This window comes from Barbus barbus, assembly GCF_936440315.1.
Source record: "Barbus barbus genome assembly, chromosome: 43".
NCBI classification, from domain to species: Eukaryota; Metazoa; Chordata; class Actinopteri; order Cypriniformes; family Cyprinidae; genus Barbus; species Barbus barbus.
The window spans coordinates 1235576-1262512 of NC_136721.1; the positions used below are offsets into that span (position 1 = coordinate 1235576).

General features: G+C 37.2%; 1 protein-coding gene across 2 annotated transcripts in view; it reads left to right on the forward strand.

Annotated features, from left to right (window-relative positions):
• sh3pxd2b (SH3 and PX domains 2B) overlaps positions 1-26937 on the forward strand; it is a 40652-nt gene extending 13715 nt beyond the window's left edge. The window contains exons 3-14 of one of the 2 annotated variants that reach the window (XM_079405794.1): positions 8207-8282; positions 10312-10388; positions 15591-15682; positions 16349-16374; positions 16581-16616; positions 18044-18178; positions 19675-19776; positions 22112-22229; positions 22308-22504; positions 23071-23117; positions 23517-23642; positions 23756-26712. In XM_079405794.1, the coding sequence (XP_079261920.1) occupies positions 8207-8282; positions 10312-10388; positions 15591-15682; positions 16349-16374; positions 16581-16616; positions 18044-18178; positions 19675-19776; positions 22112-22229; positions 22308-22504; positions 23071-23117; positions 23517-23642; positions 23756-25198 (2475 nt within the window). In that variant the 3' untranslated portion in view covers positions 25199-26712. Of the gene's footprint in view, positions 1-8206; positions 8283-10311; positions 10389-15590; positions 15683-16348; positions 16375-16580; positions 16617-18043; positions 18179-19674; positions 19777-22111; positions 22230-22307; positions 22505-23070; positions 23118-23516; positions 23643-23755 lie in introns of both variants that reach the window. The other variant, XM_079405795.1, reaches the window with a different exon arrangement.

Sequence of the window (26937 nt, forward strand, 5' to 3'; positions counted from 1 at the left end):
AGTCACTGATGATTGGGACTTTTCCTGTTTTGATCATAGAAACTTCATGAGTTGCACAATGACATCTCATCCAGAATCACAATGTCCTAGAAATAGCACTTGCAGATTTTCTGATGTTTTACCAACACTTACTACACAGGAGCACACTGGTCATTCGTATGTTTATGTTTTGTATAGGTTTTATCAAATAAAGTAGATAAAAATAATCATACATCAGAATGGAAATTACATCTCTACTTTCTGTTTTTACTTTTATTTCAGTTTGAGTAGACCTCACTGTCTGTATTTCATTTCTTTATAGCAGTTCATTGCAATCAGACTTCACAATCTGGCCTTCATAAATGTAACATTGCAATGGATCAAATTAAACCTTTTAGTTTAACACAGCTTGTCAGAAATAAATCAACCACTTCCTTTTCTGAATTCTATTCATGTTAATGTAAAGCGTTCATTAGTGCAAGTTAGAGGAATGTGTTAAACTGTATCTAATTGTGCCCTAATTAACCCATATCATGGGATTTATTTCATTTATTTTCAAATATTGATTTATAAATTGTGATTAATCATAAATGAGTTTGCGTATTTAATCTATTGACAGTGATAATTAATATTAATAATATAAAAGTAAGATCAGAAGGCTCTTGAGTTGAGATCACCAGTTCAACACTTGAAATAAATGACACACAGTTTAAACTAAACTTCAAGGCTTGTCCAAATGTATCTGAACTTCCTGTGAGATGACGGTGTTCAGTTGTGCTGAATCTTCCTCTCTATAGCAGCCAAAACCTTGCAAACAGTTTATAACGGAAACCCACTATTATTAGAAGCATTAAGCACAACTGAAGCTATTCACCAAATTTGTAGAAATGGTCAGAAATCCCCGCGGTGAGCTGTTCCACAGCTTCCTGAAATGTGAGCCATATGGGAAAGTACAACCTCTTCAAATAGTGAACTCCTAGGTCTATAAATGTTTCCTATAATGTTTTTTTAAGAAAATTATATATTTATATATTTTAATATTTTTAATTTATAATATTTTATAATATCATAATATATTTAGCACAAGAGGTGTGCATCAGTATTAATTAAAACAGCATTTACCTTGATTGTCATTTTATTTTTATTTTTTAAATGTATATACAGTTGGGCAAAAAAGTATTTATTCAGCCACCAATTGTGTAAGTTCTCCCACTTAAAAAGATGAGAGAGGCCTGTAATTTTCATCATAGGTACACTTCAACTATGAGAGACAGAATGGGGGGAAAGAATCCAGGAAATCACATTGTAGGATTTTTAATGAATTAATTGGTAAATTCCTCTGTAAAATAAGTGTTTGGTCACCTACAAACAAGCAAGATTTCTGGCTCTCACAGACCTGTAATCATTCAAAAGGAAGCTTTTGGTGTGGATTTTGTGATCATTTTTATACACATTGCAATTAATATAATAAGATAATGCATTTCAAAAGCTTTGATGTTTGAATGTGAATGAATCATTCCCACTGATGGGCATGCATTGACTCATATTTTTCGTTCTTGAGGTCTCTCTCCTATGACGCATGTGACTGCTTTAATGTATTCTTCCTCAACTTTCCCTCCATTTCTTTCACTCTTTGCTGCTGTTTTTGAGGAACTCTAGTGCTGATGCAGCACATAGCAGCAGTGAGGCAGGACATGCAGAGGGTAAATAACCACTAATGCGCTTCAGTAGTGAAGCGGATCTTATGACAGCCGTCTGAATGTGGTTACGCTCTTTTATAGTTCTGGGGGTTCAGAGATTGGAGAATCTCTTCACAAATGGTGGAACACACACTTTCATTCATTCCACAAGTTTGGGGATTGCAAGTGTTAACAGTATTTAATCACAGTGATGCATTACTTCGACTTCAATTATTCTTTCATATCATTTTATTTACTTATTATGGGAGTCATACACTTTAAAATAACTGACCTAAGTTTAATTGAATGTAATGTTTCCAGACACTTAATGGCATGTTATTTACAAATAATTGAAAATGTGTTGTAGTTTAAGATAATATTAAATGCAATTAGTTAAACTAATTGCAAGGTTTTTTTTTGTAGGATGTAAGTACGCCTTTAAATGTAATGTCATAATTACATCTGTTGTCTTGTGAAATATTGTTAAAAATAACCAAAAATATGATCAATCATAAATATAGTGCCTTGCATAATGAATAATACATAGGTGCAAAGGAACTACAAAATATATAGATATCTGAGAAAGGCTGATAAATATATTCATAAATATAAAAATATTAATAAATAAAATATTATGATGCATAGTGTGTGGAATTTATATATTTTCTAAATTAAGATATTTATTGAAACTTGTATGTCGTATTTAAACACATTTGTAATGTTAAAGATTTGAAATAAAGTAACTTTAAATGTAATATTCAGTAACGCACTACAGTTAAAATTAAAGTACATTACATGAAGTTTAATATGTTAGTAATTAAAACATAATTTAAAATGTGCTTTAAAGTAAAGCTTTTAAGTTCAACATTACAAAGTGCATGTTTACTTAAGTGTGTTAAGAAACAAAGTCATGAAAGTGGCATTGCATTTCATTAATAATATATTATCTGCAAGTACTAAAATTTATTTTTAAGATTTGAAGTACACTACAAGTGCACATATACTACAGTTAAGTGCACTTCTATTTTACAAGGATCACTATAACACTATACAATGCCACAAATAAGGGAATTATGTAGAAAAAGTTGCATAACATCAAAACTAAAGTATAATTAAGCTGCTGCTTTTCTAGATCCCAGCTCTAGATTCCCGCTCACAGTCTAGACATCCTTTCAATCTTTCACCCAGACAACCAGTTTTGTAAAGATATTCATATAGACACAAATTATATCTAGCCACAAAACAAATGTTAAAGCATGTCTGTTTTTTAGATGGTGATAAACATAAATTGCGCTGCATGTCAGCCGCTTAGTTTTGCAAACAGCTGAAGTTTAGCTGAACACGAGCTCAGGAGTGGCTCCCAGACATATGGATGTGATTAACATGCGTGGATTCCAGAGAGATCCATGTCTGCTCATCACATCAGACAGACGGCTGTCATGCAGGGAGGCTTTTCTCTTTGTTCAGCACAAGAAGAGCTGACTGTATGGATTTATCATAAAGGAGACATTTACTGGAGTTTTGGCAGCTTTGACTTGTTCTCAGTTCCTCACATCCACGGCTGTTGCTCTGATTAAGGGCTGATTGACTGTCGTTTCTTGAAAACACCGGGTCTAAAGAAGCACTCCAGTTCGAGAGCGGTTTGTGAATGAGACTCTCTGTAGTTAGTTGACCCAAAATCATAATTTTCCCCATTTCCATGTCATTCCAAACCTGTTGGACTTTTTTACTTCTGTGGACCACAGCATGAGGTGTTTAGCAAAATAGCTGCTTTTTTCCACAAAAAAAAAAAAAAAAGCTTTGGATGAACCCTCAAGTTGTTCCAAACCTGTATGAGTTTATTTCTTCTCTTGAACACAAAACAAAATATTTTGAAGAACGTGGGGAACCAAACAATTAATTGCCGATAACCACTGGCTTCCATCGTTTTGTTTTTCTTTTTATCCAATGGGAGTCGATGGCCATCAGCAACTGTTTATCCACTAGTTTTCAAAATATCTTTTTACCCATAAAAAATGAACAGCACATTTGAAAAATATGGCTGCAACAAACAATTATTTTGATGATTTATTAATCTAGCAATTATTATTCCTTGTATGCTGTCTTTTGCATAAAGAGTTATATAAATGTGCCGATTGCAGATCTTGTGCAAACATCCACATCACTAAGATCAGATGCTTTCTTAACTGCTGTTTTCTCACCACTGTTATATTTGTTGTGTGTGTGTTTATTTCAGTTCAAGCGGCACGTGAACCGATCATCTCTTTCTCTTTACTAGTTAAAGCACAAAATAAGCATGAATGAACATGAATCAGAAGAGATCTCGTTTCAACTGCAGAAAGACATCAACACACACCGTATTTCAACGTCAAGTCCACCGACGTTAATCTACTCTCCTGTCTGATTGGTTTGTCAGACAAACATGGCAGATTCTGCGTTATGATTGGTCAAATCACCTGTCAGTCAAACTCCCTGTGAACGGTCAATTTCATTACAGTCTTGTGCTACAGCGCCACAGTGATCAAACCGTGTTATTGCAGGCCCTTACATTAGCTCATATCAGATCAAAAATAATTGATTTGTTTTTGTTTTTTGTCGATCATGTTGATAATGTCGACTAATCATTTCAGACCTATTTTAAAAATTTCATTAAAATGGTGTACACTTGAAGAATCCAGACAAATTAGTCTTCTAGAAGCTGTTTTATTCTCCTTGAGGGGTCATCATGTAGATGATGCATTAACTGAGTTACTACTCACTTCTCAAGCGTACACATTAATGTACGTCTAAACAGAACAAGCAAACTAAATAACAACGGACACAATACTAAAGACACAACAGATCAACCACATAGTCCAGAGTGACAGTATTGCTCAGTATTGATTATCTAGCCGTCCAAACTAAATGAGTATCACGCAATTATAAAAGAGAAGCCAGGACATTCTGCTAAACTTCTCCTTTTGTGTTTTATGGCAGGCAAAAGTAAGTAAATTATGACACAAATTTTGGGTAAATCGTTCATTTAAAGAGATAGTTCACGCAAAAATGAAAGTTGTGTCATCATTTACTCACCCTCATGTCATTCCAAACCTGTATTACTTCATTTCTTCTGTGGAACATAAAGCAAGATATTATGAGAAATGTCTAATATTTTCCATTCAGTTCAAGTCAGCAGTAACCAAAACTGTTAGCAGCATTTTTCGTAATACACATTTTCATGTTTGGGTGAATTATCACTTTAAAAGGACTGCTTTGTGTTATCTGGGCAGTGTGTGACCCTGTCAGTGTTGTCAGTGAATGATATGATGATAAGCAGCAGCAGTAATGGTGGTAGAGCAGGAAATTACCATTGTTCCCATCAGGATACCTGTCACAGGATGCGTAAATCTCAGTGAGGATTTGACCATAAAAATCAATTCTTCCTTCCTTTTCCAACCCAATGCTGCTTTTTCACCTAGAGTTTGAACAGAAAAACAGACAAGAAAATCACAGTCATGGCAAGTAATTTCTTGAGGAAATTTTCACTTCTTATCAAAATGTTCAATAAGTAATCAGAAAACCTCTTAAATATTACAAAAAAATTTCACAGTTTATCAACATTTAACGGTAATGTTCTTGAATTTGAACCATTAAAAAAAACCTGATTTAACACTGTTACACACAGCTGCTTTGTTTAGAACTAGTTTAGTTTAAATAAAGTAACTGGCTATATTATATTATTATATATATTTAAATCTGTGGACCATTACACCATTCTGTACTTCCGTTTGTTTTGATGGCCTTGCAGTTATTCTAAAATGTGGAAAACTGTAAAGTATGAGTAGGTGTGTCCAAGTTTTGACTGGTAGTGTGCATACTGTTTATGTAATAATAATATGTAAAATAGTGCCATTACAATGGAGGCTATTTATGTAACTCACTGGTCCACTGCAGTCTATCTAATGCCCACATGCATTGTACTGGAGAACACTGGACTGTGAACTCCTGCATTATGAAGCTGTCAAGTTTTATTTGAAAAATGTGGATTCGGTTATATGGAGCAAAATAAATTTCAGAAAAGTCTTTATGCAACTCATTTATTGTGCGGAAATCAAGTGTTTCGTCATTCTGATGGTGCTGAGTCACAGTAGAAGACATTGTTCTTAAGCTTAATAAATGAGCCGACAACAGTAAAAGCTTTGTCTGGCAGAAAGACGTATCCCTTTGCTTCATCATTAGTCTCGAAACAGACATGAGCGAGAACTAAGGCATCATTAAGGTTCAGCGTTTAAATGTGTGCATTCCTTTGGTGTTTACAGCAAAAGTTTGTTAAAAACCAGTGAGCTTTTTCATTATATCTGTTGCTTTTATTTGTTTTATTAGACAATACATATGTCATTTATTTAAATGCACTTCCAGATCAGACACATGACATCATGCAGCCTTTTTCGGCTCATTAAGTCGACATTACATTTATGACCAAAATTAATTACACGACATAATTATATGTCCTAAAGTGACCAACCTATACATACAATTCACTGCAGTTCTGGCTGAAATTAATACTAGAAGTCGTAAAATGCTAACAACTTTTGTTCCTTTTTGATTACAGGGGCAGATTATCAATTAATAAACACTTATTTTTGTGTGATTCACAATATGACCTCGAAACACTTTTACTGTAATGTATGTTTTGTAAACTAATATTTTGATATTTGCATCATATAATCAGCTCCATATTTATGGCTTTTCTGATATAGTAAACGTGCTCTGTAGCGCACCCGGTACAGCACTGAACTTGTATTGCAGAGTGAAGACGTGTAAAAACAAGCTGAAATGGCACGGTTACTTTAGCAAATGTGTATTTATCTCACACTTGCTTTTGTTAACAGTATTGTTTAGATTTAGGGTCAAGTTTAGTGTAGGTGGAACATTTTCAAAAGCAATAGAACATTAACTTTTTAACGCCACTGATTTCATGTTAAGTATAAGAACCAACTGAATCAAATGTTGCCAGAATCACGTTCATCTGTTTGAATTACAGAATTACTGTTCGAAGGAGTTGCAAAACCTTTCGAATATTTTGCAGAAATGTCACCACAGTGAGCTTGGGTTGAAAATGACACCATATTTTTTTTCTAGTTAGCTCTATGTTATTATTTCATTATAAGTAAACTTGGGCCTTTAGAACAAGAGTCATGTCTGGAAGTATTCGTACACTGACTGAGTTTTTGTGCTTTTGCCTTTACACCACTGCAATAAATCTGAAATAAAACAATCAAGATTGTAGTGCAGACTTTTAGCTTTATTTGAAGAGGTTCCACAAAAAGTGGTTTGCACCTTGTTGTAAACCCTCGGTGTTGACATTCATGGGTACCTCCTCCAGAGTATTCTTGATTTCTGTAGATGTTATGAAGGGGTTTTTCTTCACCAAGGAAAAGATTCTGTGATCATCCACTTTAGTTGTCTTCTGTGGTCTTCCATGGTCTTCCAGGCCTTGTGGTGTTGTTGAACTCACCAGTGCTTGCATTCTTCTTAAGAATATAGCCAACCGTTGATCTGGCCACACCTAAGGTTTTTGCTATCTCTCTTATAGATTAATGTTGTTTTTTAGCTTAATGATGGCCTCCTTCACTTTCATCGAGACTTGGACTTCATATTGTTAGCACCAGTCAGACAGCTTCCAAATGCCAATTTGATACCTCATATCAACTCCAGATCTTTAATCTGCTTAATTTGTCTTGCAGTAACGAGGGAATGCACAGCACGTGGTCGATTAATCTCTTCTTAGCCAACCGTCCAAATACTATTGAGCTCCTGAAATGGAGGTACTTTGCTTAAAATGGCTGTAACTCATAAATGGTAAATGTCATTTTTATGGATCCTCTCAAAATAAAGCTAAAAGTCTGCACTTCAATCACATCTTGATTGTTTTATTTCAAATCCATTGTAGTGGTGTATAAAGGCAAACGCGCACAAACTCAAGACAGTGTCTGATTACGTCCGGAGCTGACTGTATAGGACTGCTTTGCTGGAAAACGTCGCTCAGCTGATGAATTCAAGCTCTGCTATAGTCATCAGTGCATGAATGTGTAAAATGCACATATGATCTACTTCAGCGCTACACTTTGGAAAGGCACAGGTGTGATTTCATTGGTCCACAGCTGCTTTTGCACCAAAATAAGGGCCTGTAACCAAAACGCTACAGATGGGAGAAAAATGTTAATTGGTGCCAGCAAATGAAAATAACGTATAGCTGGGAGTGAACATTACGGGGCATTCAGGACCGGAGTATAAACGGAGGGAAAATGTTCCATTATGTCAGTATGTCTATGTAGAGCAGGCCACGCATACAGATCAGGAAGGAGGGGGAACAAGCATTTGTTGAATGCATTATAATCAGCAACCTCTGGTGCAAATCATCTGGTACTACAAAATCACATGTAGTTATGCTTTTTCACTATCCAGTCAATTATTCGAATCCTGCTCTACAGCCAGTTCTACTCAGAAGTGTTACACTGCAAAACTGAAATGAGTTGCTATTAAACTTTAATATTATTGTTCTCCAGATGGAGCTTCTGGATAAATTCCCTGTGGAAGGTGGACAGAAGGATCCAAAACGCAGAATCATTCCCTTTTTACCAGGTAAACATCATTCCCCTTTCTATACATGCATTAAAGTCAACTCATAGTCAACAGAAATTCAGTCAATTCTTTTGGCACAAACCAATCCAGCAGCTAGAATCGAGTGCCTATGAAGCACCATGAGCAAAGATTTCAAGTCACATAGTGAGCGACTGGCATTTAGATGATTGGAAATGCTATCAAATAGCTTTCTCCAGATACTGAAGACCTCCAGCAAACATGGTTTGGCTTTATGACATGTATATACAGAATTAGCTTGGCATCATTTACAGCAAGTCCAGAATGTTACAGTTGATTGGTTTAGACTGAACACCTGGCTGTAATTAAGCAGCCTGGAAGGTTTGTTTGCTTGTGGATCAGACAGTCTACAGGCACCTGAATGTTGTCTTACATACCAGCACTTTACAACCGTTTAACCAGTGTCTCAACTTACTGACACAGCACTTTGTCTACAGTCTACACAGAAACCCCTGTAATTAGCTGAGCCTCAAATACACCACTCAACATCAATTAGTGAGCTTTACAAACACACTTGTTAAAGAAGTGATTGCATTGTATCATTTGTCCATTAAAAACAGATACTGTCAGCGGTCTTTAACGAGATATAGAATGATGATTCTTCAGTTTGGACAACTTGTGTGCCCCATTAATGATGTGGGGTTGGATACAGGGGGAAAACATCATTTTACTTTAATAAAGATATATTTTAATAGTTTAATACCTGTTTCATCGGCTTTAAAACATTCATCATGTTTTTATAAAGAATAAAGATCTGATCCGATCAACCTTAGCGTGCATTTTTGTATAATGTGCAATGGTGAGTATTGTTGATATTGTTTATAATAGTAATTACATTTTTTCAAATAACTTAGATGATGTAGAAATATTAAAATTAATTACATTTCTAAATTTTACACTGTTAAAAGGTCCCCTTTTTCTTCATTATTATAGACAGGAAGTTAAAGAAAAGTCAAATTTCTCTCTTCAGCCCTTCAAAACTAAACGTTTATGAGAAAAATGTAATTAGTCAAAAAAGTGCCGGTAATTAAAAATCACTACAATATTAATTTGTAGCATTAATTTGTAAAAATCAAACCCAGCACAAGAAACCAGGATATAAAGACCAGGAGCATGTAAATATGTATATACATTCAAATACACCGAAACACAAGGGTATATATGCAGACTGGGTAACAAGATAACAAGAAACACCTGGGGAGACAATCAAGGGTAACCAAACACAAATAAAACTACAAAATGACTGCAAAACCAGCAGAGGAAACTGGAAACCAAACAACATGGTCCCAGCACAAGAACAGCCGCTGCATATCAGGTACACAAAGCACTACGCAGCTTTCAGTTGGCTAGTTTCATTCGCAGTGCACCGGGGAAGAGATTCAAAGAAATGCAAGTGTCTGTCTGAACAGATGCATTAACAGATGCATTAATTAAGAATCTGATCACAGGAACCACATGTTAATGCCAGGTGTGAGCGGTTATCTGTCTTCCCTGATCACTTGATGTGGCAGTTAATACAGTGTGAACAGGGTTTGTTGTAAATACATGGGCATTAGCCCAACACATTTAAACATATGCACCACATCACACACACCAAGGTTTTTTCCACCTCATTTTTCTGAATGTGCCATTGCTAAAAAACCCATGACCCGGGGCCTTGGGTGGGATAGTCTTGTTGTTTTCCCACGTTTCACTTTATATTTTACTTCTTTCAGCTAAAATGGACCACAGTATATGGTTTTAGTTCAGCAGGATATGAGTCATAAAACTTAAGAGGCTCATTTGTGTTCATTTCTTGGTATTGTTTTATGGGCCACAATCTTTGTTTGGGCAAGTTTCATGCTTGTGGTCTTCCAGCATCTGATAAAATGGTTATAAAGCATGAAGGGACATTCCCAAAAGTTTCCCTAAACTGCCTTTCAAACCCTGTAAAGAGTGCTGATGAATTTGAGAATGAAGATGCTGGCGAATGCAGAGTGTGTTTGTGATTATCGTCTTTATTTCCTCACAGGCAAGATTCTCTTCAGAAGAAGCCACATCCGAGACGTGGCCATGAAACGACTGAAACCCATTAATGAGTACTGTAGGGTAAGTTAGAAAACAGACAGCACACACAACAACCTTCTCACCTGTCGCGAGCATTAATTTTACACGGCAAAATGAACGCTATTCAATATTATTATTTATAATATTTTAAAACACAGCCCAGTCCATGCTGCAGAAGTCACCCTAAAAAAACATCCGTTCATGTCACCCCCGATGCTTATGACCTTTTAATACATTTTAAAGGGGTCATATGACATTGCTAAAAATAATGTTATTTTTTGTATTTGGTGTAATGCAATGTGTTTATGCTGTTTAAGGTTAAAAAACACATCATTTTCCACATACTGTACATAATTGTTGCTCCTCTATGCTCCGACTTTCTGAAACGCATCGATTTTTACAAAGCTCATCGTTCTGAGAAGCGAGGCGTGCTCTGATTGGCCAGCTATCCAGTGCGTTGTGATTGGCTGAATACCTCAAGCGTGAGACAGAAATATTACGCCCCTTACCGTATTGTGATGCCGTGTCCCGGCACGATGACACAAAAACAATAAAACTCATTATAAACGAGGTATTTGTTGCATTCAGTGAGGACATAATTACTTACGCTGTCTTATTACGTGCCGCGTAAACATTACCATGCCTGCATTTGTGATCGGAGAAACGACAAACAACAAAACCTACTCTATACTGCTCAAAACTCGCATTTGAATCGTCAGTGGCAAATTTTTTAAATAAGAAAACAAACTTACAGGCTGTGAGTCAGAAGCACCAGACTGTCCTTGCAAAGTCACAACGAAACACAGCTCCAGGACATGGCGCCGGCGGCAGCAACAATACTACAGTGAGAATAATAGTTACACCCTCTTTCTTTGTGTATACATTTGGGCGGTGTTTTGCAAATCTTCCCACATCGTGATGTAGACATGTGGGGGCGTGTTTGAATGAGCCGTTTTAGAGGGGTGTGTACGAGTCTTAACTTTTATAAAGAATACCTCTTTGGTTTTGAGACTTTAGTCTTTGTAACTTCAGGGATCTTATCTATGCACAAACAGCTTGTAACACTCCAAAGAGAAAGGAAAACTAGAAATCGCATCATATGACCCTTTAAAAGGGAAGTATGTAATATTGGACAGCTAGTGGGTACTGCAGTCCAAATTAAAATTATTAGAGCGTGTTGTTTCTCCCACCTCCTTCCTGGGCTTGATGCTCACACGGGTTACCAGATAGAGGACACGCAAAAGGAACGAGAGCAATTGACAATGTTAGGTGACGAGCCTTAAGGTCACTGCACACTGAGTCCGAAATTTTCGTCCGAATTACGACCTCATGTTGTTTCAATCACGTTTGCACACTGCCGAAAAAAAATTCGGATCAGGTTCGATTTTCTGCGTTTTTGCATCCGTAGCATGCATTTTGATAAGAAAGGATGGGGAATACGGGAAAAACGCATGCGAAAATTTCGGACTCAGTGTGCAATGACCTTTACACTGTAAGTTGATTTATCCATGTTTTAATAAGCCTCTGGACATAAGGCTTTTTCAATGGATGCTGAGGCTTTTAGGTCAGGTAGAATCTGCGATCTCTGATGCAGGTCATTCGGTGGCTTCAGTGGCTGCAGTATGCTGTATTTTCCACCAACTGGCAACCCGGTCTGTCTAAATACTATTGCGCAAACTGGCAGTGGGCGGAGTCACACAGACCAAAACAAAAACAGACATTCTGACACGGAAAGCACATTTCAAAGCAGAAAAACTGGCTTTTGTGTTGTTTTCCAGAGAAGCACGTATGTGGACTTTGTTTCCTAAATGCATGTGTTTTTATGCTTTAGTACAGTCAAATTTATTTCTGTGATCAAAGCTACATTTCATGTGATTTCAGTGTCAGATGATCCTTCAGAAATCATTCTAATATACTGATTTGCTGCTTAAGAAACATTTCTATCATTGATTTTTATAATCAAAGTGTTTATTTTTTTAAGTGCTGCTTAATGAAATGTGGATACAGTGTCATGTTTCAGGGTTCTTTGAACAAAACGTTTGCAAGAACAGCATTTTTCTGAAATAGAAATGTTGTAACTTTTAAAAAGTCTTTACTGTCGTTTTTGATATATTGAATGCAACCTTGCTGAATAAAAGTATCAGTATCTTAAAAAAAAAAAAAAAAAATCCTTGGTGATTCCAAACTTTGAAATGGTAATGTACATCTTAGCATTCAGCAAACTCACCTTTTATAAGATCTTCAGGGATTTTTCAGAGTGGGAAGCAGAAGTAGGTTAACTTCAGAGAGATCATGTATAAATTCTACTGCTTCAAGCCAGTTTTTCTATGGTGGTCTGCGCTGTGAATTGAATTTCCTTAACATAAAAGACTGTTCCATCTTAAGTGACTGTCAGGCTTTTGGTGGAAGGGTTAAGAGGGGAAAAAAGCCAGGAATTTGGCAGCGTAATGTCTGCTTTAGGGCTGGGGTTTGGAGCTGCGCTGAGTTAGCCTTCGTCAGCACATCATGGCTTTTTAAAGGGCTGTTTCTAAAGAAAACTGCTTTTCAAAATGTTGCTTCAAGTGTTTTTTTGTTGTTGTTGTTTTTTGTGTGAGCGGTCATGATCTGTGAAGGAGGATTTCAACTCTTTTGACTGTAACGTTCTCCAAAAACGTCTAAAAGTCATAATTCAGTTCCAGTAATTCAAAGCACTCCTCACTTCCCGGACATCTACTGTGAACAAGCTGTGTCATCATCCGCTGATGAATCAGTGCTGGCCTGTGTTGGTTAGAAGAAATGATGCTACACTGGATGTAGGCTTGTTTTAAATAACATCATTTCATTGTTTCACAGTATTTCCTCTTTAGTTCTACTCAATATACATTTATGTTTTTGCTGTCATTCTGTATATGTAAACTATATAAACCTATAGTTCAACCACTGCAGTGTGATTTATGAATGACTAATGTATTCTTTTGGGCAGACAGTTTTATTTGGACCCCAAATAACTGATTCCAGTGGCTTGTTTTGATCGGTTACTTTCAATATAGCCTTAATTTAACATTAAATGTTAAAATTTAAACTGAAGGAACAAATGGGCAAATTTATCTTGAGATGTGGATACGGAGTGGATGTTTGTTTCCACCATTGAATAAAAACAAAAAAGGCGATTGCTACTTTTTTATCTCACAATTCTGACTTTTTTCTAAATTTTTTTTGTGAGAATTTTCTCACAATTCTGGGATAAGAGAGAAAGTTGCAATTGCCTTTTTATATTTAGTATTTTTATTCCATGGCTGAAATTTGCTTCCATAGAGTAGATACTATATTTGAATACTATAAATTCAGACATACTAGTCAAGTCACCTTTATTTATATAGCGCTTTTTACAATGTAAATTGTGTCAAAGCAAGTGCACAATATCAAAAAAGGAAAATAGTGTGTCAATAATGTAAAATTAAAAGATAAAAGAAAAAAAAGATTTTCAGTTAAAGGCATTTCATTATTGAATTCAGTGATGTCATCATCCAGCTCAATTCAGTTTAAATGGTGTCTTTGCAATCAGACGATATTGCTGGAAATGAAGTGTCCCCAAAGCAAGCCAGTCTTTTCACACATTGCTTTTCGTCTACTATATATTTAAAAAGTAGGAATATTTGGATGCAGGGTTTATCTTTCCAGTCCAGTTGCTAACTGATTATTAAGCCAAGTTGTGAAATAATATCAAAATTCTGTATAGTAAAATGGATATTTTAGCTTTTCAAAATAAGCACTATAACAGGGAGACACAATATTCAATTGAATTGACAATAATATTCAATGTATCATTCACACAAACACATCCATGAAGTCCAAAGAGGACTAGAATCTGCAGGGTGATCTTTCATGATGCTCAACCATTGGCTTTCACTCAGTGTTGCTGATTTATGGCGGGTCATTGATGTCATTCAGAGAGTGGAGGTCATGTGATGCATACTGCAGTCGTGTGCATTAACATCAGTGAGTAAATAAGCGTCAGCTGACCGGTTTCCTGTTTAATTGCTGGAAGCAGATCTATATTAATTGAGGTGAAAGGTCTGTAATGCCATTTAAGGTATTTATAGATTTATCAAATATAATATAGTAGGCTTCATAGGATTAAACTTAAAAGACACAACTGGATCCCACTCGCAGAGTTTGGTGTTATTTAAATAGTATGTACTGTATAGTGAACAATAACCTGTTCTTTTATGAACATAGTGCATGCCCTTCTGTGGCGATATAGACAAACATTCATCTCTGTCTCTCTCTCCCGCATACACACACATAAAACAATCAAGGTAATGCACCCACCCAACAGAGTGCATTTACTATAATTGGCCTCCATACACCAGTGTCTTCAGGGAATGCTAATGAGCAGGAGGTCAGGTGCTGAACCCTGGGGAGGCATCAGTCTGTGCACATCCGTGATCTCCATGGAAACCGACATGAATAAGATCCATATCCATCCAATCTCCATGCAAACTAAAGCTGAGAGTTAGACCGGTCATCAGCCTCGTCCTGTATCTTAATAAAACAAGCATGTTTTTGCCATTCAAAACACCCTTTTCATTTAGAAAATTGAGCATTGGGCAAACGTGTGATTGCCAGAGTAATTGTGAAAAATTGGCCCAGGCTCTGTTTAAAAGCCGGGTTAGAAAAGGGCACCTTGAGCAGATGCGTCCGAGCGTGTGAATTTTAATATTCCAGTCAGGTCAGCCGTCATAACTCAGAGGGACGTCCGTCTGAAGGACACTGAAGCAGCACTCAGCTTTATTAAATTAAAGCTCCTCTGCCAAAATATACAATGGCAAAAAGCATCTTCTGTCAGCCAGGAGGCACAAGTGCAGCTGATAAAGCAGAAACAGCTTGCCATCAGTGCAGAGTAACACACAGCCCATCTGCCCTCATGTCATGCCCTGATATGAAAGCACAGCGTTGAGATTCCTGATTATACATTTAAGAGTGTTCTGCGTTAAAATAAATCATGAGAATAAAAACTAAAGAAATGCATGACTTCCAGTTGCTGTTTAGTGTAAATGTGTCTCTGTTTTTATGTGACTTTTTGCATGCTATGCTATAAAGAAAGCATTTAGGTGGTATGTGTTTTAGATTTGTGTAGAAGAAACAGATTATAATCTAAACAACTACTTTTGGTTTGCTTCATAATTTTTTGACTATCTTATCAACAACTTCCGCTTCTGAATGTGTCACATTAGCCAGTAATTGTGTATATTTTCCCCTCAGGCCCTGATCCAGCTGCCAGTGTATATTTCCCAATGCGAGGAGGTTCGTGTGTTCTTTGAGACGCGTCCTGAAGACCTGAACCCACCAAAAGAGTGCGTTTACACTCAATGCAATACACACACACACACACACATTCAAAATCAGTCAAAGTGATGCCTTAATTTATATTGAGGGGTTGATTAATAAATCAAAATAAATAGCTGCTAGCCTTTACAGCTCACCAAATCAACAATTAGGATTTTTTGAAAGAAAAAAAAACAACAAAAAAAGAATAATCTTGTGTATAAACACCAAATTATATTGTGTGATTTAAAATCATAATAATTAAATGCAATATTATAATAACACGTTTGATTGAAATAAAATATATATATATATATATATATATATATATACTGTATATATTGAACATAAAACATTGGACTTATTTTTTCATAGTTGTCAAAAATGTTTAGTTTTCTTTTGACGTTAAAGTACTAAAATAACTTAAAATTAAAATGAATATATTATTTTTTGAAAACTATATAGACACAAGAAAAAGTAAATAAAAAATAAAAAACACCGAAAGTAATTACTAAAACTTTGACTAAAATAAAAATGAAAAATCTAGTTCAAAATATTAACAACAAAAATTATAATAGTTTATAAATGAACACATAATAGTAGCGTGTCATGGTTCTAAAACTGTCTTTACATTAAGAAAAAAACTATTATTACCAAAGAGCATGAATGTCTAACTTGCCTATCTTCATTTACAGGGAACCCAGTGGAAAAAAGAAATCAGGTAAGGAAATGATGTTTGTGAGAACGTGCCGTGCCTCAGTTGGATTTGAGAGTTGTAAGTGACTGTGGTTAGTGTGCCCTCTGCTGACCACACACTTCATAAAGGTTTCATTTCGCACCCTTTACTGTGGATGCTTTCATTCCTTTATTACCTGAACTTTTCCACCTTCGCCCTCACTCCTGCTCTCATTCATGTTCCCTCATCAGGCGTTGTGGAGCGAGTGACTTCTTTCCAAAAGAGAGGTAGTAACAGATACTTGCTTAGCCATGCTCTGTGTGTGTGCCCTCCAAGTGCGGCCCTTCCGCTGCAGGGCGTTTCTTAGGTGGGCAAGGGCTAAGCTTTGTGCTCCGTTCCTGTGTGATGTGCATGGCGGTGTGGTGGTGGTTTACTGGAGGACCTTTTAGCAGATAGTTTAGCAACTAGTGTGTACGGTAATAGTTATAGTGTTCCTGTATAGCAGTAGTGCTTTAGCATTTTTCTTCACAAGGTATAAGAGAGCAGAACCTACACCAAATGGACAACATTTATTTTTGAATGTATTTGTGAGTTAAAATGTGCATAATTTGACATGCTTTGTGACATGCAAAGTAGTGATTCTATTTAGTACTGAAATAATTTTTTCAAAATATAGGAACAAATTTGATAAGTTATTTTATATTGTAGTGCATGACTGGTGTTTTCTGTGCTCTTATGAATTAATTGTTCTCTCTTCAACCTTGTGAGTAAAATGTTCGTCAGGGCTCAAATATTTTCATCATAATTTCTGTGATTTTTATTTAGTCTTTTAAAATTGTAAATGCTTTAATGTGCAGCTTTTGTGTTGAATTCAGTAGAAATGACACTTTATCTGTGAATGATTTCAAAATAATAAGCGAGCAATTTTGTCTATAGTAAACAGGATGACATTTACATTTACTCACCGTTATGTTGTTTCTTCTTTCTTTATTCCATTCTACAAAGAAAGGAGAAATTTCAAACAGTGGTCATGCATATGAAGTTATAGTGGGACTCATAGTTATCTACTAAGTCTATCTACTTCATCTTTGAACCATTTTTATTTTTTTATGAAACCTGAGAGATTTCTGGCCTTGCATTCAAGTTTACATAACTAAAACTTAAAGTCCAGGGTCACATTTGTGTTTTGAGGATGAACTAAAGTCTTTTGGGTTTGGTACGACATGAGTGTGAGTAAATGATAAGAGAGTTGCCTTTTTGGGTGTAATATCACTTTAAGGTGTAAGCATACACATGAGATGTTTTTGAGAGAACTTCATGAAATCATTCACAGAAATAGGCAAATCAGTTCAGCAGAAGCACAGTTAGTATCTGCTTCAATGATTTTGTACGAATCACCAAACTAATTTTCATGCACTGCACTGGTGTTCTCCGTACCGTGAATTATATTGTTTTGGGCTCTAGTAAATGTGCTTTGCAGTATAATCAAGACATTTTTTGTCTAGAAAGCCATTCAAATGAGCCATTTAATAATTATTCCATGTTAGCAGTGTTGCTGATTTGGTGTGGGTTTGTTTCCTTGCAAGACTCTCAGCTCTAAAAACTCTGGCTTTCCAGCTTTGATCTTTCCCGATCACGTTTGCTTCTTTCTTCTCCTGTGGTGGTGCTGGGACACCAGGAGAGTTGTCCATAGCTGTCCCCTCTGTCCCTCCAGGAGGAGACTCGTCCTCAGCGGACCCGCTGCTGCTGGACCAGTACGTGGCCGTCACCGACTACGAGAAGCAGGAGAGCTCTGAGATCAGTCTGTACGTGGGGCAGGTGGTGGAGGTCATCGAGAAGAACGAGTCCGGTAGGAGCCTTCGCTGTTACTGTCTGTCAGGCAATTAATTTATCCAGCCCATATAATTCATCCAAACCTGTTAAGTTAGCGGCGTATATAAAGTCAGAATTGCGGGATAGAAACGTTCTTTTCTTGCAAACGTGAATTTATATCTCACAATTCAGATTTTTTTCTTGCAATTGTGTTTCTCACAATTCTGATTTATCTCGCAATAGCGAGTTTATATCTTGCAATTCTGACTTTTTTCTTAGAACTGTGAGATTTAAACTCATAATTGTGAGTTATAAAGTTCAATTCTGAGGGGGGAAAAACAGATTTTCTTACAATTGTGAATTGATGTCTTACAATTCTGACTTGACTCGCAAATGTGATTATCGTCAGTTTGATTTCACAGATACTACTTAAACTGAACTGAGCTAGACTTATTAATTCAATAATGAAATGCCTTTAACTGAAAATTGAGTGTTTAATCTTATTATTATACATTACTGACAATCTATCCTCCAGTTTGATACTGTTACGTGCTTTGACACAATCTGTATTGTTAAAAGCGCTATATAAATAAAGGTGACTTGAATTGCATGTTATAAAGTCAGAATTGTTACTGATAAAGATATAACTAAAGATATAGCTAAACTCGCAGTTCTGAGGAAAAACAGAATTGTGAGCGAAAAAGCTGCAATGACCCTTTTTTTATTTTATTTCGAATTTTCTCACTCCTAAAGACAGTCACTTGTCGCCACCTACTGGCTAAATGATGCAAGTTGCATTGAAGTCACTGAAACATGCAAAACACAGACAAGCGGAGTCATACAAATGGTGAAGAGTCACAGTGCTTTTTATTTTCACCTATCAGTCAAATTATATTTTATGCATATGCTTTATGAATCGTTTTGTGATTTGAATTGAAGGCTACCAGGAAAGCTGATAATTAGTTTATTAATTGCATGCATAGTATGTGCAAAAACAGCTCTGTTAATGTTTCTTATCTCATCATATTGACAATTACCAATTAAGCGAATCACATAAATCATTGCCTATAGGCGAAAAAGGCTAAATTAGGTTACTTTACATCCCTGATTATACAGTGTCTGTCACTTGTTATATATATATATATATAGCCATCGTACATCATTTATTAAATATTAAATGTTAAGATCAGTTACTTTATATCTCACTCTTTATGGCCTCTGAACAGTAAGGCCCGCCTACTTTGATTTGATTGGTCATCTCAAATATTTTGACACTTCATGAGCTGTGCTCGTTAAAGTTGGCTCTCTTGGTTTGTGCAGTATCTTTGAAGCAACAGAGTAGAATTAATATTAAGCAATTCTTTCACAATTTGTATTATATGATTAAATTGGAAACAATATGAGGCCCAGACCTCAGGGAGCTCAGCGGTGGTACAGTCATGGTTAAGTGCTGTTTAATGAATTGAATGAATATTCTGTCATCATTACTCACCCTCCTCTCTGATTTTCTTTTTTTTCTGTCTGATTTCTCAGGTTGGTGGTTTGTTAGCACTGAGGACGCTCAGGGTTGGGTACCAGCCACATGTCTGGAAGTTCAGGATGACCCTGATGATTTCTCATTCCCAGCAGAAGAAGGTAAAGAGTCCTGCTTGTCATCAAATGTTCCTCATCATCAGTCTTACTGGAATCAAATGTCTGCAACAACAAAAAACCTTCTCTTTATTCAGATTCAGGATCTGGACAGGTGAAGTGTGTAATTTCTAGTTTTATATCCAGAAACTATAAGAATGACAACTAGGAATAAGTCATTCATGGGTTGTCGAGAGTTTAAACTCTTTTTGTGGCTCTTTCACAACATTTCTCTGTTTGAAATTCCCATTAGCGATGCTTCAAAGTTTGGAAATACAACTTCCAACATATTTCCATTACTTTTCTTTCATTTTACCAAAAAAACAAAAAACGGCTCAGGGTTTGAATAGTTATTTTTTTACAAACTTAACTTTAACTCGAAGAGTTAATTGGGTAAATAAGCAAACACCCTAACAAGAACACACCAGGCGGAAAACATTCAGAACATTTTAACAGTCTAGCATCACATGATAAGTACAAATAAGCTTGTTTTTGCAGTTTTGTTTAGTAGCACAAACAGTGCACACTTCACCAGAGGTTTTAGAAAGACAGTATTGCTCAGATGTTACTCAGAAAGAGAGATGGGAAGGTTAGAGTCAGTTCTTCAAATGCGAGTGCAGTCTTTAGTGCAGTTCTGATATTTGGTAGGCCATCATATCCAGTATAAAGAGACATGACCTGAAGGTTTTCACATGTGTCTGCTTGCTCTCTGCTGGAGTGTGCCGGAGATTCTGGTCTCTGCCGAGGCACGTTGGTCGCCGGCGTACTTTAGGGGATCTGTTCAGCACAGGCTTTGGCCAAGGTGGAGAGCACAGCACTTTATCCCTCTATTGTGACGCATGCATGTGTGACCCCTGCATGTGGTGCATGCGCTGCAACCTGTAAGTCTTGTAGAACTGACCACAGCATGAATCAGGGAATTGTAACAATGGTGCCATTTGTTTTTTTTAAACAACTCTTTCATTTTACTTTTAATTTCTGGTTTGCAAAAGGAATTGCCGAAGCACATGAAATAACTCATGTCTCTGTGAATTACATGGTGTTGATTGATGCATGACTTGTCATGAAAACTCTGTAAATTTAAATGTCAAACACAATCACGATTTAAACAAACTAAAGGGATAGTTTACTCACCCTCAGGCCATCCTGGATGTAGGTGACTTTCTTTAGTAGAACAGTAATGAACATGTTTAGCTGAATCAGTGGTGCTTGGTGATTCATAAAATCCAAGTCAGTGGCGGTCCATCTTTGAGAATAAAATAAACCATATACAGGCAACAAAAAATTAATACCCGACGATATATAATTAATAATGTACCTGACAATATATTGAGGTCTTATGAAGCGAAACGATCGGTCTGTGCAAGAACATTATTACCTGTAATCCAGAGCCTCAGGCGAACAGGGAAATCCTATAATTTTCTGCGAACTGATTCTTTTGCACAGTTTGTTTTAATTAACTGGTTTAAATCACCAGTTTGTTTACATAATCATGCAAGGACATTCACAGAACGGATTTGGGTAACGCTTCCTAATAACATTCATTATTACCATATCACTCAATACATATTACTTCTGCTCATACATGTTAGGGGATGTTCATATCCTTAAGTCCAAATATTAAGCTTTGACATGTTGCACAAAATTAATATCTTATATCATATAGCTTGTTGACTCTAGTATGTTAATTATATCAGAAATGAATTGGAATGACCCATACATTCACACAGTTTCACTCTGCGTTTATTTTGTTCTGTTTTGTACAGTACGACCAAAACTAAACTAAAGTTTTCATCTGGCATAGAACTGAATATGTGATTCGAGATAAGCATTTAAACTATAAAACTTGGTGTGCTCGTGCCATGTTTAGATTGTGATTTTGTTGGTAGCATGGGAAAATAATCAGTCTTCCCAGCAGATGTGCTTATGCTGTCAATACTTTGAGTGTCTGATCAGATCCTCCCCACCCTCCTTCATCTGCTATTCATCAGAAAACTCAAAACAGAGAGGAAATGCAGATTACAAGCAGCCATTTACTGTAAAATAAGTGCAAAACGTGAAACTACGTCAAATTTACCACTGCATGTTTTCAGCTATTTTGGCAAAACAATGAAAGCATTATAAGCTCAATGAATCTTAAATAAATAAATCTATGATTGTCTTTTTTTTTTCAAGCAATTGGACATTTTCTAGTTGTCAAGCTTTAGTGAAACATTATTGTATTTGTATAAATTTTTGTGCGTTTTCTAAAGAAAACATAAGTGGTAAATGGGCTGTAGTGGTTGGACGTTATTCATCAACGGCACTTTTAACTTTTCAAATATCCCTTTCGTATCCTCAGAGGAAAAGTACACTGCGATCTATCCATATTCTGCACGCGATCAAGATGAAATAGATTTGGAGAGAGGCATGACTGTTGAGGTCATTCAGAAAAACTTGGAAGGCTGGTGGAAGATCAGGTAAAATCAAACGCAAATGTCCTCAGAAAAATACTTAACACGCATTTTCTTAGAGCATTCTCCCCTTTACCTCCATAGATACCAAGGAAAAGAGGGCTGGGCCCCGGCGTCCTATCTGAAGAAGGCTGATATCCTCAGTCAAAAGATGGCTGCTGGCGCTCCAGGTCATGCCAGCACTAATGACCTAGATGTGGCTTGCAAACAGCAGAATGCCAACAAGGAAAACAAGGAGAACCAGCGCGACCGATTTTCACCATTTTCAGAAAGCAAGCACAGTAAGCAAAAATTTGTTTTATTAAAAGGTGTGAATAGTTCTGAATTTTGCTTTGTAAAATTATGCTGCATGAGAATGCAAATTCCCTTTCTGACACTAGGTGGCGCTCATGGAACAGCAGTGATACAGCGTTTCCTCAGTTATCGTTGTAAACATTGCATTGGAATTCATAATAATGTTACTGGCCAACTGGTGATTGACACAGTTTAACACACTCGCCAACAACAATTTTTACTCTCATTTGGCGTTTGGCGAGTGTTCGTTTTAGGCTCTGGTTACTGAACTAAAGATTCCTCAAATAGGCTGTCATTATTGCTAAATTAGCCCCCCAAAAATTATCAGGCCACCAAAGTGAAGCTGATGTAAAAAATAATACTAATGCATCCCTAGTTGAGTCATTCAAAAATGTAATGGCCTGATTGGCCCCATTTACATGCTTGATTGTAGTGCACAGCATTAAATAAATATGCAGATGATCTACTTTGGCAACCCCTAACAGGAACAGCCAAGAATAAGAGAGACCAAAAGACTGTGGTCCTCTAAATTCTGCCCTTTTCTCTTCTGCAGAAGCAGGAGCAAGACAGAGACCTCCACCACGCCGGGATCTTACAATAGTAAGGGTGATCATTTACAATTGCATCTAAAGTATTTCTTATTCTTTCTTCAAGGTTCTACAGGGAGGTGCTACTCATTTTTATTTGGTCCAGTACTTTCCTGTGGAGTTTGGCTCCAGACTTGATCAAACTCGACTGCCAGTGACTTTCTAGTAATCCTGAAGACCTTGATTAGCTTGTTCAGGTGTGTTTGATTAGGGTTGGAGCTAAACTCTGCAGGAAAGTGGACCTTGAGGCCAGAGTTGAGAACCCCTGATTTAGAGAATTGAGATGCCCTTCAAGATGGCTGAGTTTGATTGGTTGAAGGATAGAGAAGCGAGGAAACGAGGAAGCGACAGTTCAAAGATTGAGAAGCACCCAAGATTTTGACATCCTAACTCTTGGCCTCTCTTATTCTAGCCACGAGGAGTGAATCTGCCCAAACCTCCAGTGCCCCCACAAGTAGAGGAGGAGTATTACACCATAGCTGACTTTCAGACGACCATCCCAGATGGCATTAGCTTCCAGGCAGGATTGAAAGTTGAAGTGAGTATAACAGCAGACAAAGCTTCGGCTTTCATTTTTGACTAGTTCTCAAATGAACACATCTGGATATTCCACATGCATCTCAACATTTACCTCGCATCTTGTACTCTCAGGTCATTGAGAAGAACTCTAGTGGCTGGTGGTACATTCAGATAGATGATAAAGAAGGTTGGGCTCCAATCACATTCATTGATAAATACAAGAAAACCAGCAATGCCTCTAGGCCTAACTTTTTGGCCCCGCTTCCTGGTGAGATGGGTCAACTGAAGCTTGATGAAATCTCAAGCAATAATACCAACTCTGAGAATAGTTGGTCCAAACCTCTGCCAGATGAACCTTCATCCAACTCTGATTTCTCCACCCGTTCCAAGCTGAGAGAATGGAAGCCCAATGCAGTTAAAGGCAGCTCTCATTTTTCAGGGCCCTTACCTCCTCCTCCATCCTCACCCACGGCTGAAGAGAAGCCAGCTTTACCGCCAAGGAGAGAATCCATCAACAAGAGCCTGGAACTGGAGGACAAACCCAAAGCAGACATTTCTAAACCTCTCCCACCCAAACCACCAGCCCCAGGGGTCATCATCCCATTGGTGACTCCAAAAGCAGCTCCTGTCAAACCAGACAAACCCCCAGAGATAAAGAAAGAGGAGAAGAACAAACAACTCTACCTGCGCAATGAGATGGGCTTGGAATGTGGCCACAACATCTTGGCCAAGGAGGTGAAAAAGATCAACCTAAAGCATGTGGCCAAGCAGCCTCCCAAACCCAAAGCAGATTTGCAAGAAGAGAAGCCGGATTTGGCCAGCCCAGCTCCGTTCCTCAAGCCGAAACCAGTGGTCAGACCAAAGCCCGCCCCTGCAGCCAAACCAGAGCCAGTGGCCAAGAATGAGCTGGACATCACAAACCTTCGGAGTAAGCTTCGTCCATCTAAACCTCCAGAGCTCAGCGGCAACTCGAGTGATCCCAACCAGCCGAGCAACACTCTCCCGAATAATGGCAGAGCAAACGAAGAGTCAAAATTCCCCAATAAACAACAAAACGGCCATGACCCATCAGAAACAACTAAACCACCACCACCAACAACAGCACCAAAAGAGCTTCCCCAGAGGCCTTCTGTGGCTCCTAGAAGACCTCCTCCACCAAAGAAGAGTTCTGAGCCAGCGAGTCCTACAGACACCAAAGCTCCCCAAAAAGACTTGCCAGAAGCTAAGCCAGCCGTCCCTCCTCAGAGCAGACCCCCGCCGCCCAAAACGAAGCCAAAGGAGAAGGAGGAACCCAAGGCCAAAGTCCCAGTGCCACCAAAGCCCCCCATTAAGACAGAAAAACCAGGGCCTCCGAGAGACAAACTCCCACCTCTTATCAAAGAGCCGGCCAAGGAGGAGCTGTTCTTAGCTGTGGCGGACTTTGAAGGAGACGACCAGACGGCTGGCTTCAAAGAGGGCGCTGTTTTCGAAGTTCTGGAGAGAAGTGGCAGCGGCTGGTGGTTTTGTAAATATGTGAGCGATGGGCCAGTGATGGAGGGCTGGATCCCTTCCAATTACCTTACCAAGAAACCTTAGGTACTCTTGACACGGCTGCCTAAAGTAAACTTATTTAATTAACATCCTTTATTTATGGGTACCTTTTTTTTTAAATGACATTCCATCCTTTGCAAGTTCAAATAGGCCATAATAATTAGTTTGCTTGCTTTTTTGGTAACTCTTTTCCCTTTTAGTGAAAACCATGTGTGCTTTCATATGTTAGCACTGAACATCAAGGCTCTTGCCTATTCTTATATTAATCAAACCTTACATGTATCGCTAAAGGTTTAAGTGACTAGCAATATATAAATGACTTTTCGCAGCCTCCATGATATTGTGCCTCAATATAATATGCAAAGCGCTCTGTGCTTTTGCCGTAGATTATGCAAAACGTGATGTCTATCAGCAGATTAGAAACGCAATACTATGAATCCATACAAGTAGCAGGCTTGAGCTTACATGGCAAGCCTGGAGTGCTTGTTAAACTAGCTTCCTAATGCTAGTTAGGTATTTCCATTTTGAAGCTTTTAGTTTACAGAAATTGGTCTGCTTCCTTGTTCTAACACTACAAGACTCTACAAAACATGTTGCTTATTTATCTACTTGTTTTTTGTTTCAGTCTGCACTTTTTTTATAGACTTTTATGTAGAAGTCTGCACTGCAGAACTGATGAGTAAAGGGAAGGTGTGGAACGGGGAGAAACGGGAAACAAACACATGGCCTTAAGGTTTACAGAACAGTGGCACCCATTTCTAGTTTAGTTTTCACAGATGATTTCTGTCACAGGAAAGTTCTAGCAAACATTGATTTAAAAAAGCAGCCCCTTTTGCAGTACCAATCATACATTAGTGAATAACAGAATACCTCAGATCAGCCATGATATTATGTCAGTATTGCCCAAACAAAGTATTTTCATATCACTGACAAAGGTGCTTAGATATCTTACAATCATTGTCAAATGTTTTAACATTCATGCTTGACTGGTTTCAAGCATACATTTGATAAACATGTTTATTTTTAACACTACATTTGAAAATGTGGTTTATGTTACTGAAATATTTCTTGTTTTTATTTGACAGTTTTGTTTTCCATTCATTTATCAGAAAACAGTGTTGAATAGGTGCCCAGTCTGATCTGACGATACCAGGAGCACTGAACATATGCTCATTTTGCTCCATGGTCATCAGTTATTAGTTGCTATGAAATGCATTCATAAAAGCACTCCATCTATTAAAAAATGTGCAGCAAGTGCCTGAGTTTGGAAAGGATAATGGAAGGTGTCTCTGAAGTTGAGAAGTTTTTGCAAGAAAATTACTATAAGAAAAAATAATAATATGAAGGATGATAGAGAAAAGAGGGTAAATGCTACAAGTATGAAACGAATAAAAAAATAAATGTTGAAACTCAAACCAGATAAAAAAAGAAACAAAGGCAAGATGACATGGGTAACCTGTTTGTTTGTATTTTTTTAAGCATTTCTGTGATGTTTTGTCCGTAGTATTTCAAGTTTGAACTTTTTCTTAATGTAAATCAAATAAACATTTCAAATAGTCAAAATGTTATTATTATTTTGAGCAATTCCATTTATATTTGTATTAAACTGTCTTTCTTGAGGTTTCTGGTTAATTTATTTCCTCATAGAATTTATGGAAACTAATGCCAAAAAATAAAGAAATATAACTTATGTTCGGAAGGCAGGAGTTTCACCCCAAAATGCTGTTCACTTTGCAAGAGACCACTTTCCTAAAAGTAAGCAATAAAGGAGAGCTGACAACTTT